This window comes from Megalobrama amblycephala, linkage group LG15 (assembly GCF_018812025.1).
Source record: "Megalobrama amblycephala isolate DHTTF-2021 linkage group LG15, ASM1881202v1, whole genome shotgun sequence".
NCBI lineage: Eukaryota > Metazoa > Chordata > Actinopteri > Cypriniformes > Xenocyprididae > Megalobrama > Megalobrama amblycephala.
Genome location: NC_063058.1, coordinates 26,726,906 through 26,741,432, shown reverse-complemented (window position 1 = coordinate 26,741,432; position 14,527 = coordinate 26,726,906). Strand labels below are relative to the sequence as shown.

At 36.1% G+C, this 14,527-nt stretch overlaps 1 protein-coding gene across 2 annotated transcripts; it reads left to right on the top strand.

Moving 5' to 3' along the window:
* The first annotated feature begins 597 nt into the window (after positions 1–597).
* LOC125247900 (N-acylneuraminate cytidylyltransferase B-like) lies at positions 598–7,131 on the top strand. Of its 2 annotated transcripts, XM_048159441.1 has the most exons (10): positions 598–784; positions 1,884–2,115; positions 2,629–2,771; positions 3,696–3,851; positions 4,088–4,221; positions 4,499–4,593; positions 4,671–4,842; positions 6,107–6,272; positions 6,394–6,572; positions 6,839–7,131. In XM_048159441.1, the coding sequence occupies exons 1-10, from the start codon at positions 760–762 to the stop codon at positions 6,914–6,916; spliced, it is 1,380 nt and encodes a 459-aa protein (XP_048015398.1). In that variant the 5' UTR covers positions 598–759; the 3' UTR covers positions 6,917–7,131. The 2 variants fall into 2 exon arrangements, with proteins under 2 accessions (XP_048015398.1, XP_048015399.1); XM_048159442.1 differs by lacking the exon at positions 6,839–7,131 and having other exon boundaries at positions 599–784; positions 6,394–6,704.
* The last annotated feature ends 7,396 nt before the right edge of the window (positions 7,132–14,527 follow it).

The window sequence follows — 14,527 nt, the reverse complement described above, 5'->3', positions numbered from 1 at the left end:
AATATATTGTATAAAAATGAAGGAATTTTCTCTATTGTGTTTTGTGTTTGTATGTGTGTGTGTGTGTGTACGTGTGTGTGTGGCTTGTGGTGTGTTACCTGTATTTTGAATTGCACATTGTGTTGTGTTTTAGGGTTAAAAGACATGTCCTTAGGATAATGGAAAATTTCCAGTAGCTGTTATATCCAGTGGGCATATTTGTAATATATGTGCGATTTGGGGAGAGGTGATTTGTGTGGTTTTAGAATAATAATATCGCCCCTCCTGCCTATTATGACCAAATAATTTATTTACACACATTTGATAGCCCCATTCATTTGAAGCCAATATGTTTATTACACAGTTATGTTAAACAATCATATACAAACCAGAAAATACACATTCCATCCAAATAAATGTATTAGTCTATGTGGAAATTGATTTTTTCATCAACGTTATTTCTAAGCCTTAAGTGGCGCAAAATAAAGTGTATCACAGATTGCATCAGGTCATCTGTAATGAATCTGCTTGTTTTACACTCTTTGACCACCAGGTGGTATTGTGAGCAAATGAAGCCTGAGAACCCTTTTGTGAACCACTTGGCTGAAAAGCTTCAATGCTTCATCTCGCCATCACTAATTGTACTCCTGACCAAAAGTGTATATTTGTTTTTAATAGGTTATATTCACCAACAATTCTTACTTTGCGCGTAAATACTTTGTTTTGAATTCGGAAGCCGTAGGCAGAATGTGCCATTTTCTTTAAACTTGAATTTTGCTTATGTTTATGTTAAACAGGGAGCAAGGTAAGAATTTGTTGTTTTATTTGTTTTCTTTTGGGTTATTTAATGCTTCCCTTGTCAAGTTTTACGTTGGCCTGGCCCTCTCCTAAAGATTTGCTTCCTTTGTTTCTTTCTTTCTATTTGTTGAGGTTATTTTTGAATTGTTATTAAATAAATTAAGTAATTTTTGCTTAATTTGGTGTTTGTGGATTTTCTGGATCAGGGGATTTAAGTGACCATCAGTCATTTTTATTTCATTTATAATTTTTAATTTATTAACAATAATTCTTACATCCTCCTACCCTAGACAAACTGGGAGGTTCGTAACACTACATTTTCCATTATTTTTTGTACAGTGTTATACAAAATGTCTTGACAGAAAAGAAAATAACCATAACATCTTTTAACAGAACATATAACATTTTCCTTAAATCTGTTGTTACTTAGATTTATATGATGAACACAATTGTTCAAAATGATGAGATTTATAATTAAACATTTGTATGTTATTTGAGCATGCATCTATTAGGGGACTTTGTAAACATAAATGATGATGTGTAACAAAAATATCTTAAAGATTCCGCTAAGAAAAATAGTCATTAATAATACATTATTAGAATGAACACGGCAGCAATTACAAAATTAGTTTATATATAGTATTATTAATTAACTAAACCATTAAAATCGATTATTAGTAGACCTATGATTATACAACAATTCAAGTTACTTCATGTCTTAATTTTTTAAGTTCTCATTCCACTCCTTGAGTCACTTACTACAGGTTTATTGTTCTTCCTCGATATGTTTTATTTGATTATAACTTGATATGCTACTCTTCAGCTTCTATACATCTATCAAAAGTTTTATGTCCACTGTCTGTGAGTGTTTTAAAACAGAAGAAACATTGTAACGTACGTCTCTGATATAACCTAAAGGAGTCAGAGATCGCGGAGTGATACGAGAGACTTAAAAGTAGTACTCGGCTCATGATGATTATCTGACAGATAAGGACTTTCTATTTGTTATAGAGGAAGCCCCGTAAAACGCCTCTGATCGTTAGACATATGCTTTTAAATCTATCAGACTAATAATATAACGAATAAATGAAATTATTCTCATAAAGGTGTGTCCAATCCGCTTCCTCTTCTCTGTTCCCTCACTGCGGCGATGGAGAGCAACAGGTGCTCACAGGTGGGTTCGTGTTGTTCGTCCTCTGGACACCCTCACCGGGCGGCTCTGATTCTGGCCCGGGGTGGCAGTAAAGGAATCCCTTTGAAGAACATCAAGAATCTGGCCGGTGTTCCTCTCATCGGATGGGTCCTGAGAGCTGCCTTGGATTCAGGAGTCGCTGACAGGCAACTACGCTTTATATTTTCTTAATTGTTTAATATGACTTTAATATGTTTTTTGTTGTTCAATATATGTGTATGAAACAAACTGAAACGTTTGTGGTGGATATAAGTTTGTGGTCGTATTTAAAGCTCAAAATTAGGCTACAATTAGGCTGTTTTTAGCAAGGACAGAATTTGATCCTGAATTTATTCTTTTTAATATGGAATCTTGTTTCCTCCACGGAATAAACGATATAAAACGCTAATCTCAAAATTCTAACTACTTCCAGCAATTACGAGTTTATTTCTCACAATTCTTACATTTTTAATTGTAGCCTATTTCAGCGAAAAAAAAAAAATACAAAAAAAAAAAAATACAAAAATAAGTCGGGGGAAAAAAGCAAATTTTTTCAATGTCGCAAATAGGATGCATTTTTATGTTTTTTATTCCGCGGCGAGCTTCCATCTTCTAGCTAAGATTAAAATAGCCTTTTAGTCTTAATTCTTGTCTTTAATGACTGGTGTTATGTGTGGCAGCGTGTGGGTTTCCACGGATCACGATGAAATTGAGCGGGTCGCAAAAGTCTGGGGCGCGAAAGTTCATCGCCGCAGTCCTGAAGTTTCCAAAGATTCTTCCAGCTCTCTGGAGACTATCCAGGAGTTCATCCGACTGAGACCCGGTGAGACAGACCTTCATCATTTATGCCTCGCAAACAAAACAAACAAACAAAAAAAAAGATCTGACTTGCTAACATATAGATGAGATTTTGTATTTCAGTTAAAAATACTATAGTAAAATATAGTAAATATAAGCTACTGTATATATTAGAGTATTTACAACACTTTATTAATGAATGCTACAGCATTAACTATAGTGAACTGATCAACTGTAATAAATAGTATAGGCTACTTTAGTTTTTACTGCAATAAACTGTAGTGTATATTGTAGTATAATATGCCCTATAGTTGTTGAAAACTTAGTACAGTATTGGGTAATGTAATTTGTTTATATTACTATTTGTTATATTACCACAACAACTATAGAATTAGCACAACAAATTAATTAAAGTACTTTACTATAGTATGGTTCAAAAACTCTATATTTACAATAAATTACTATAGTATTTTTTTCATGTGATGTATGTGTAGGATATATATCCTATATGTGTGTGTATATATATATATATATATATATATATATATATGAATTGACATGGAAACTATATATTTTTTATAATTTGAACAGAAAAAGAATATTACAGTGCTTAAAAACCTGCTAACTTTTATAGTATATTTAACAATGAAATTCATGTACATTCCTTTGAATGTAGTTTTATATGTAAATATATGTAACGTTAAATATTTTAGGAAGCAAAAATTATTAATTATAACAGAAAATTATATTTAACATATTGTCGAAATGTTGAGATGTTTTATTAGTAAGCAGTATGAATTTGTGTAAATTAAAGAGGGAGAACTGGAATATAGAGCAATTACAAACAATTAAAAGAAGTCAAATATTTAAGCCTTTATTAAAAACAATTTAAGACCCAGAAAGGCCTGCAGCTTTATTGTGTTTATCATTTATTTTCTCTGTATTTCAGAGGTGGACATCGTCTGTCATATTCAGGCTACGTCTCCATGCCTGCACCCTCATCACATCAGAGAAGCCCTGCAGATGATCACCGAACAGGGTTGTGACTACGTGTTTTCAGTGGTGCGCAGACACCAGTTTCGGTGGGAGGAGGTGAACGAGAAAGGTACAAACATCTCACAAACCCCATAAAGAAAACAACTGCAGATTTTTGCTTTGTATAAATTTGTCATCTAAGGACTTTTCAATTGATGTTTATGACACTCACTTAAAATCATATTGTAAAAAACAAAAGTAGGTCACATTAATATGCTTTGATCTCATATCTTGGATCTGTGGCACCTAACCCTGTGGCTATGATAATAGCAGGAACTACATCCGAACGTTTTTCACTGTAATTAGGGAGTAAGAATCCGACTCCTCTGAACATCGATGTGGCGCACAGACCTCGACGCCAAGACTGGTGTGGGGAACTCTATGAAAATGGCTCTTTCTATTTTTATACGAGAAAAGCCCTGGAAAACGGCCTTGAACAGGTGAGTCATTATCAAACTATGGTGACAAACCTGTTCCTTCACTTCTCAGTCATGGAAATTAGAATAATTTAATATAATCAAATTTAAATTATTTCTTTGTGTGTGAAACAAACTAAAATAAAGTACAAAAGTCAAATGTCAAGATGTTCACAAATACTTCCCATCAGCTTTAATGGGACAAAAACATTTTGTAAATTGAGAAATCAACATGACCCATGAGAGCTCATGACCTCAAATGCTCTGCTTCAGATATTTTGATCTGTTCTGTTTGTTTTAGTTGGACAAGATCGCTTACTATGAGATGCTGCCTGAGCACAGCGTTGATATCGACGTGGACATCGACTGGCCTGTCGCTGAGCAGAGGGTTCTGAGGTGGGATATTTCAACAAACTCTGTGGCTGCTGGACAAAACACAATAATGAAGAAATAAATGCAGCTCTTTTCTGCAGGTTTGGCTACTTCGGCCAAGAGGAGAAAGCGGCGATCAGGCTGTTTCTGTGTAATGTGTCTGGCTGTTTGACGAATTGTCAGATTTACACATCGGTTTCGGGAGAGGACCTTGTGGCCATCAATGCTCGAGACGTGGCAGGCATACAGATGCTGCAGAGAGAAGATATAGAGGTGCAGTCATGTAGGCTGGCACAAATAATGGGGCATAGTACCTATACACTGTAATAAAAAATAAATTTAAAAAATGCTAATTTTAACGGTAACATTTAATGGCACAATATGTAAGATTTTTGGATTAAAATATCCAGAAACCACTAGAACAGTGTTAAACATTTTGTTGACTTGTGTAGTTACATTATCTCAGATGTTTCCAAGAATGTTTAAAGGGTTAGTTACACCCAAAAATGAAAATGCTGTCATTAATTACTCACCCTCACGTCGTTCCACACCTTCGTTCATCTTCGGAACACAAATTAAGATGATAAATAAAATCCGATGGCTCAGTGAGGCCTCCATAGCCAGCAAGACAATTAACACTTTCATTGCCCAGAAAGCTACTAAAGACATATTTAAAACAGATCATGTGACTACAGTGGTTCAACCTTAATGTTATGAAGCGACAAGAATACTTTTTGAATACAATATCTAGTGATGGGCGATTTCAAAACACTGCTTTACGAAGCTTTTGTTTTGAATCAGTGGTTCGGAGCGTGTATCAAACTGCCAAAGTCACGCCCCCCAGTGGTGAACCATTGAAATTTTGAAACACTTATCACATAACGAAGCTCCTAACCACTGCTTCGGAGAAATCCAGAGAAAATAAGCCATTTGAACCAAGACAGGGACCATGTCCGTGCATCGCCTAGTGACGTCATACCAGTACCAGGTTTCCACAACAAAACCCACCCAATTGCTACTCAAAACTAGCCCAATCACGTTTCACGGAAGGGTCCCCCAGTAAAAATCGTGTTCTGGGGGTAAAATCTGCGTTTTTGGCGGGATTCCCCTGGTAAAATTCACATTCCAAGGGCTAAATATCATATTATTTGGGGTCACTTCTACTTGCGGACATAAAAATCAACCTGTAGCAACAGTGTTAAAATAGCCCAATTCCGTGGGAAAATCCTCCCATGATTCAGCACTCAATCTCCACGTCATCAAGCTACACCTTTGTTTTAAATAGGCGACCTCTAGCGGCGAAAAATTACATATTGTGCCTTTAAGTCCCATAAAGTCAAGTTCTGGTAACTACAGCTGCAGTTAATTTCACTTTTTTTCTATTGTGTAGGAACACCTATGAACACACATTCACAATCCATTTTATTTATTCATACATCTATTATTTTCAGTAGCATGCAACATTAAGATCAGAAGAACATGTATTAAGAAAATAAACGGGGTCATTTTGATTTCCATGTTTCATAATTTTCATTAGGTGATCCTCATATCCAGCGTGAATGAGCCACTGTCCAGGGGTCTCCTGGAGAAAGTGGCCCAGCAGGCCAGATGTGGCCTCAGGATTGGAGAGCAGCAGAAAGGGCTTGAGGTGGAGCGGCTGATGAGAGAGAAAAATCTGCGGTGGGACGAGGTGGCCTTCATGGGTAAGTGTGTCATGTTGATATGAGAGATGCAAAGGTCCAAATGAATGGTGTAAATAAACCTGGAACCACATGCAAAATAATCAAAGGTTTATTGAGCAGTCTGAGATGTTTTCCCTCACAGGTTCAGAAGCTGAAGATGTAGATGTCCTGTCTCAGGTGGGGCTGAACGGCGTCCCATGTGACGCACCTGTGGCTGATCTCATTGCAGCTAAATACATCTGCCAGAGACCCAGTGGCCACGGAGCCATTCGGGAGTTTGCCGAGTACATTCTGACGCTGGAGAAAAAGAGCACGTCACAGGTGCACCAGAATCGCATTGACAGGGCTCATTTTTAGAACGTTTCTGTTTTAAACAGTCAGTTTGTGTCGCTGTGATAACATGACATCAGATCTAATTTGAATAAAACACCTGTGCGTGTCTTTTAACAAAAACACAACTGCATTCCAGTTTATCTCTTCACTTGATCTCTCTCTCTCTCTGTTTATTTACCATTTATTCCTATGCAATACACATTTACTTGTTGCACACCATTTTATGGTTTGTTTAATCTTCTTCTGTATGAAAGGGAGATGTCTTCATATCAGTGTCATCAAGGACAGTGTTGTGCATCAGGAGTTTTCCAATAACTACACATTTTTGCTAGTCAGAGGACATCAGGAAGGACACAGCTAAAATTAATCTGTAATGTTTAAGGTGTGATTCTGTTTATGTATGTGTGCATGTATATTCTACTTTTCAAAAGTTTGGGGTCATTAAGATTTGTTTTAAAGAAACTGATACTTTCAGCAAGGATGCATTGAATTGATGCAAAAAAAATCTTTTTCAAATAAAAGGTGTTTATTAAACTTTCTGATCTTTTTATAATTAATAAATCAGGTGGTGTTGGTTATATTTTCACATAATCATTGTTTGATCTGAATCACTGAACTCATTTAGAGCCCAATCTCTGAGTTAGATTTACATTATTGATTACAGCAGCACTGTGATTCTACAGCAGAAGATCAGCTTTTTCAATATAATCTGAAGGATTTCTTAAAAGTTGTTCTGATTAAAAAAAAAAAGTCTTTAATTTAGAGACCAACCAACACCACCTGACCATCTTTTCTCTTTGCTTGTCTGACTGTTATAACTCAGTTACAACAGCCAAATAAAATGTAATATTAAAAAGTCAAGGGTCAAGAGCTCAACCAAAGAATATACACTAACAAGAAGTGACACTCAATAGAACGTTCCATTGGAACACCGGCCCTGCGTTTCAGTCATTTTGGGGTGAAAGCGAGTCGGCAGTCCACTAGTTTCTATGGCAATATCAGCTGCTTTGTAAAAAAAAAAAAAAAAAAAAAAGGACATTAAAGCTGAAACACAGAATTAAATACTATCAGTGATCATCAAATCTTTTTAACAGTTTTTACACACTTTGTGTTTAAGTCTTCCACTTTTTTCACAAAACCTTTGCTCTCTAGAAACCCAAGTCAGTTTGGGTTAAAATTTTTTAAAAGGCTTATAAACACTGAATTATTACCAACATATGAAATTAAATTAAGGACATGCATCAGAAAAATTGGGAATGTTGGACTATAATGTTGCAAGGGGGCCAATGGGGGGCAGATGCCCTCCCATATTTTTCCCAATGTGAGCTGACATTTTTAGGGCAGAAAAATAGCCTAATAATAATAATATCAGTTCCAGTGTTTGAATTGGTACTGTGAGTACTGTCACTGGCAGTTATTTGCATGCAAATGTTGCTGCTTTATTTGCCTACTAAGACGTGTAAAGTACAGTTTCATTTACAACAGTAGGAATACTAGCTATAACCTAATGTTAATCGTAATTATGGTAATTATAGAAGAGATGAGCCCATAAAATTATGCTGACTTTGAAAGTTTGATCCACAATAATTTAATTTGTATTTAAACAGATGTTTGAGCTTCTCTAAAACACATCCCTGTCACCCCACCCAACGTAAAATAAGGTTTGTTTGTTTTGAGTGGACCTTAACCTCAATAGGCATATGGTTTTTGATATGATTTATGTTTAATACACTATAAAATGTGTCAAATAGTAGACTTATGGCACTACACTACAAAATAAATATAAAGTAAGAAAATATACGTGTCTTTTTTGTCTACTTGTTTTTGTTTGTTTGTTTCAGTATAAATATCTAAACATTTTAAATCAACATACTTGAGAAGAAAATATTAGTTGTATAGGGTCTAATTCCACCACATTTTCCACCTACATTTTACCATGGCCAATAAGCCATGACCCTTTTTTTTTTTTTTTTTTAGGGATTTTACCTAAAACAAAATGTTAGGTTAAATATAAATGTTAAATAAAATCAGGCTATTAAATAGCTGTCCCAAACTAGATTAATTTGTTAATAAAATAAAGTTGGTATATACAAATATAAAAAATAACACAGAGAAAATAAAGTGGCATTTTGGGGTTATGGAAACTACAGTTCCCATGGTAAATAAACAATTCTAACATAAGCTACGGAAACTGCCCCTGATGAATAGAATGAACATACCTGCAGGCAAATCCTTCCCAGCTAACACACGAAGTACCAGTAGTAATGTAATTTATTGGTACTTTTTGGTAATTTCACGATATTGCATGCTAGTAGCTTCTTTTGCACTTTATTTATAATGAAGTAGCTAATACTCAGCGCACGCTGCCGCATTTGCGTGCGCAATTGTGTGCACGCTATGAGCACAGCATAACAGCTGACAGGACAGGAAAGTCTTTTTCTGAGGTGAGATTATTAAGTTACGAAATTAACATTAGAATAATGACACTTACATACCCTGACAACATCTTATCTGACCACAGATACTGAATCAGGACAGCACGTTTTTTTGTCTGACAGAAGTGTGAAAAGCTTTCAAAATAAAAGTTTCACATAAAAAAAAGTTTTTTGTTTTGATTTTTTTTTTGCAGTGTAGCAAGTTTTAGGCCAGTTTCCATTGGATCCCTTTTTTCATAATAAAAAAGCCATTTTGATCTCACAATGGTAAATTTATTTCTAATAAGTGTGCCTTTTGTAGGCTATTTCAGAAATGTGGCTTCTCACAACTTCATTTCTCACAAAATGGTCTAATGTTTTATATATTAAGTTCCTTCTCGTATACTCTAATCTGACCTGATAACTTCCATTGTAAAGTAATAAATAATTTATGGCTCTATCGATAAAATGGACTTTGAAGGTACTTTATTGGCATTTCTGTAATGGCGTTGATGTGGCACTGCTTAAAGTCCGCGTGAACCGTAAGTTGCAAACGTCTTTTCTCCAGTGCTGTGACGTATTTCCACGTGAAATGGAATATTGAATAGAGGGCAGGGTTTTACTTTAGCGCTCCTCCTCTCCATCTCTCGCTCACAGCAGACTAACCGTTGGAGGGGAGTGGTTTAAGCGATTTCAACCCAAGCCGTCAAACTGATGTCATTAGAGAAGGGGCACCGTTGCAGAGGGGAGGAGCATTTTCAGATTTTGATTAAAGATTACGAAGCCAAACTATTTTTTTGTGTGGATTGACTTGCACGGATGAATTGTTCACCACAAAACTAGCAATTTGAGCTAACAAACTAAATAAAGGTCAATTTTGATTTCATGTGTACTTTAATAGTTTGCTGATAATATATAGGCTAATAGCCTTATGTGTTCAAAATTCAATAAGAGGCAGTGCTCTGTACACTGTAAAACTGTTGGTTTAACTTAAAAAAAAGTTACCTGGTTGCCTTAAAAATTTGAATTCATTGAAATTAAAAATTTGAGTTAGGCTAATACAGTGAAGGCAATTAGTTTAATCAACAGAAACTCAAAATATTATGTTATCTGAACCACATTAATCATGGAAGTTGTTTTGACAAAATAAAACGTGTTGTGATAAATCATAAAAATAAATTTTACAGTGTAGTATCTGATTACATGTAATCTTAAATAGATTAGATTCCAAAAATTAAGTACTTGTAATTAGATTGTATTGCATTTTAAAATACTTTTAATCAGACTACAGTTACTTTTCTATTGATTACATGATTACATGTAATTCTCACGATGGCAGTAATTTGTTCATGATTCCTTGATTCAACTTCTTTGCTATATTTTAAATTTTCTTTTCTATAAAAGCCTATACTGCTTATATACGTTCAGAAGGTGTGGAATTGCACACACAGATTTGCACCACAATTAGATCCAAATATACAGTGGGTACGGAAAGTATTCAGACCCCCTTAAATTTTTCACTCTTTGTTATATTGCAGCCATTTGCTAAAATCATTTAAGTTCTTTTTTTTTCCTCATTAATGTACACACAGCACCCCATATTGACAGAAAAACACAGAATTGTTGACATTTTTGCAGATTTATTAAAAAAGAAAAACTGAAATATCACATGGTCCTAAGTATTCAGACCCTTTGCTGTGACACTCATATATTTAACTCAAGTGCTGTCCATTTCTTCTGATCATCCTTGAGATGGTTCTACACCTTCATTTGAGTCCAGCTGTGTTTGATTATACTGATTGGACTTGATTAGGAAAGCCACACACCTGTCTATATAAGACCTTACAGCTCACAGTGCATGTCAGAGCAAATGAGAATCATGAGGTCAAAGGAACTGCCTGAAGAGCTCAGAGACAGATTTGTGGCGAGGCACAGATCTGGCCAAGTTTACAAAAAAATTTCTGCTGCACTTAAGGTTCCTAAGAGCACAGTGGCCTCCATAATCCTTAAATGGAAGACGTTTGGGACGACCAGAACCCTTCCTAGAGCTGGCCATCCAGCCAAACTGAGCTATCGGGGGAGAAGAGCCTTGGTGAGAGAGGTAAAGAAGAACCCAAAGATCACTGTGGCTGAGCTCCAGAGATGCAGTCGGGAGATGGGAGAAAGTTGTAGAAAGTCAACCATCACTGCAGCCCTCCACCAGTCGGGGCTTTATGGCAGAGTGGCCCGACGGAAGCCTCTCCTCAGTGCAAGACACATGAAAGCCCGCATGGAGTTTGCCAAGATGGTGAGAAATAAGATTCTCTGGTCTGATGAGACCAAGATAGAACTTTTTGGCCTTAATTCTAAGCGGTATGTGTGGAGAAAACCAGGCACTGCTCATCACCTGTCCAATACAGTCCCAACAATGAAGCATGGTGGTGGCAGCATCATGCTGTGGGGGTGTTTTTCAGCTGCAGGGACAGGACGACTGGTTGCAATCGAGGGAAAGATGAATGCGGCCAAGTACAGGGATATCCTGGATGAAAACCTTCTCCAGAGTTCTCAGGACCTCATACTGGGCCGAAGGTTTACCTTCCAACAAGACAATGACCCTAAGCACACAGCTAAAATAACGAAGGAGTGGCTTCACAACAACTCCGTGACTGTTCTTGAATGGCCCAGCCAGAGCCCTGACTTAAACCCAATTGAGCATCTCTGGAGAGACCTAAAAATGGCTGTCCACCAATGTTTACCATCCAACCTGACAGAACTGGAGAGGATCTGCAAGGAGGAATGGCAGAGGATCCCCAAATCCAGGTGTGAAAAACTTGTTGCATCTTTCCCAAAAAGACTCATGGCTGTATTAGATCAAAAGGGTGCTTCTACTAAATACTGAGCAAAGGGTCTGAATACTTAGGACCATGTGATATTTCAGTTTTTTCTTTTTTAATAAATCTGCAAAAATGTCAACAATTCTGTGTCTTTCTGTCAATATGGGGAGTTGTGTGTACATTAATGAGGACAAAAAATTAACTTAAATGATTTTAGCAAATGGCTGCAATATAACAAAGAGTGAAAATTTAAGGGGGTCTGAATACTTTCCGTAACCACTGTATTAGCAAATTACAGACCCATTTCAAATCTTCCATTTATGTCTAAAATACTAGAAAAAATTGTGTCGGTCAAATTGTGCTCCTTGCAAAAAAATCTATGGATTCAGGCCTCATCATAGCACAGAAACTGCGCTTGTTAAAATTACAAATGACTTACTTCTAGCTTCTGACCAAGGCTGTATCTCAATACTAGTGTTGCTTGATCTCAGTGCTGGGTTCGACACTAGATCATAAAATACTCCTAGATCGACTACAAAATTACACTGGTATACAAGGCCAGGCATTACGGTGGTTTAGGTCGTATCTATCAGACCGTCTATTTATTTCTTCTATTAAATTCAGATAAGATTGAAGTATTACTTATTGGGCCAAAAACCTGTACACAGAATCTCTCAGACTACAATCTGCATTTAGAAGGATGTTGTTACAAAGCCTCATGTTTCCGTTTTCCCCTGTGACCTAGTTTCCCCGTTCTGTTCATTAGTACATCTGTTTCACCTGTGTCCAATTATCCCATCACCTTGTTAAGCTCCCTTTGTTTGCTACATGTATATACGCCCTGTGTTCACCCTCATTCCTCGTCCGTTCTCGTCTGTGTAAGGTTGTGTTCGTTCTACGTGTTATCATTAAAGCCTGTATTTTTCAACTCTCCTTCGTTTCGCCTGGTGTTTGCTACCAACTGTAACAGATGTACTGTTACTCCATCCTCGACAGTTAAAGACCTGGGTGTTATATTAGAGAGCAATGTCCTTCAAAAATCATATTTCATATGTTATAAAAACAGCCTTCTTCCACCTCAAACATTGCTAAGATATGGAATATGTTATCTGTTTCTGATACAGAAAAATTAGTTCATGCATTCATGACGTCTCAACTAGATTACTGTAATGCATTATTAGCTGGTTGTCCTGCTTCCTCAATAAACAAGCTACAATTAGTCTAAAATGCAGCTGCTAGAGTTCTTAACAGGTCAAGAAAATATGTTCATATAACACCAGTTTTTATCATCTCTACACTGGTTACCTATTAAGTTCCTTATCAGTTATACTGACCTATAAGGCTCTAAATGACTTGGCTCCGTGTACTTAACCGATCTTCTATTGCCCTACAATCCTTCATGCTCTTTAAGATCACAAAACTCTGGGCTTCTGGTTGTACCTAGGATATCTAAGTCCACTAAAGGAGGGAGAGCGTTTTCACATTTGGCTCCGAAACTCTGGAATTGCCTTCCTGATAATGTTCGGGGCTCAGACTCGCTCACCCAGTTTAAATCTAGATTAAAGATGCATCTCTTTAGCCAAGCATTCACATAATGCATCTCATATCAGATCAATTGCACATGACTATCTTTGCTTAATGTTATGAACAGCAGCTACGCTAATTATTCTCCATTTGCTTTTCTGTTTTACCTGACTAGAGAGTACATGAGCTTCAGTTTGGATCCAGCCTCTTAAGAAGACCTCAGATGACCAACACCTATGAAGAGACGGAGCCAACTCCTGCGAGGACTCAGATGACACAATATCTGGATCAGCATGCACATACCCAAATTTCTATATATCCTAATTATTGTTAATATGTAATTCATTATTTCCAGGAGCTCATTGCTTCTACCTTCAATTAATCTGCTAACAGTGATTGTAAATTAATTTGCCTAAATTATTACATTATTAGCTAAGTGCATTCTCTAAATTGTAATGTTGACATGCATTCTCTGTAAAGCTGCTTTGAACGATATGTATCGTGAAAAGCGCTTTACAAATAAATTGAATTGAAATGTGACTGAAAACTGAGAGTATGCTGCATTTACAGAAATCATTTCACAAGTTAACAAGTTAGATCAACAATAAAATTAAGCCAATAATAAATAATAATAAAAAGTTCACAGTTCTCTGATGACACTTAATGGTCACAAATATTTTTAAATCTTTTTTTAGTAAATGTTTTATTTTGGTTGTTTTTATTTTTAAAATATTAATTGATTATATTTATTATTTATGATTTAATTACTTTATTACTTTTCATTAAACTCACATACCACTGCAGTTCCAGTCTGGGAAACCCTGACATAATGTAATATTTAATGCACTTCATGTTGATGATGACAAAGAATGGAATATATATATTCTTTCTCTTTTTATTTTTTTTAAGATTATCCTATTTCAATCAATGTGATAAATGAGTCAGGTCAAAAGTAATCTAAAAAGTAATGAAAAAGTATTCGGAATACAATACCTAAAATAAGTAATCTAGATCACATTACTAACTACAATTTTTTTTTTTACAATTAATGGAGTTAAATGGTTAACTGAGGTTCGGGAGTGGGGCCACGCCTCAACCAATCACCTGACTTCCCAAAACCTTCTTATATCGGGCCGCCCCCTACCTTGTCTCGTTCTCTCCCTATTCATCCCTAACTTATTACCTTCCCTTT

Coding starts and splice junctions, on each gene's coding strand:
- LOC125247900 (XM_048159441.1), top strand. CDS start 760: ATGTTTATGTTAAACAGGGAGCAAG. Junction 2,116..2,628: donor GATTCAGGAGTCGCTGACAG/GCAACTACGCTT, acceptor TATGTGTGGCAG/CGTGTGGGTTTCCACGGATC. Junction 6,273..6,393: donor GGACGAGGTGGCCTTCATGG/GTAAGTGTGTCA, acceptor TTTCCCTCACAG/GTTCAGAAGCTGAAGATGTA.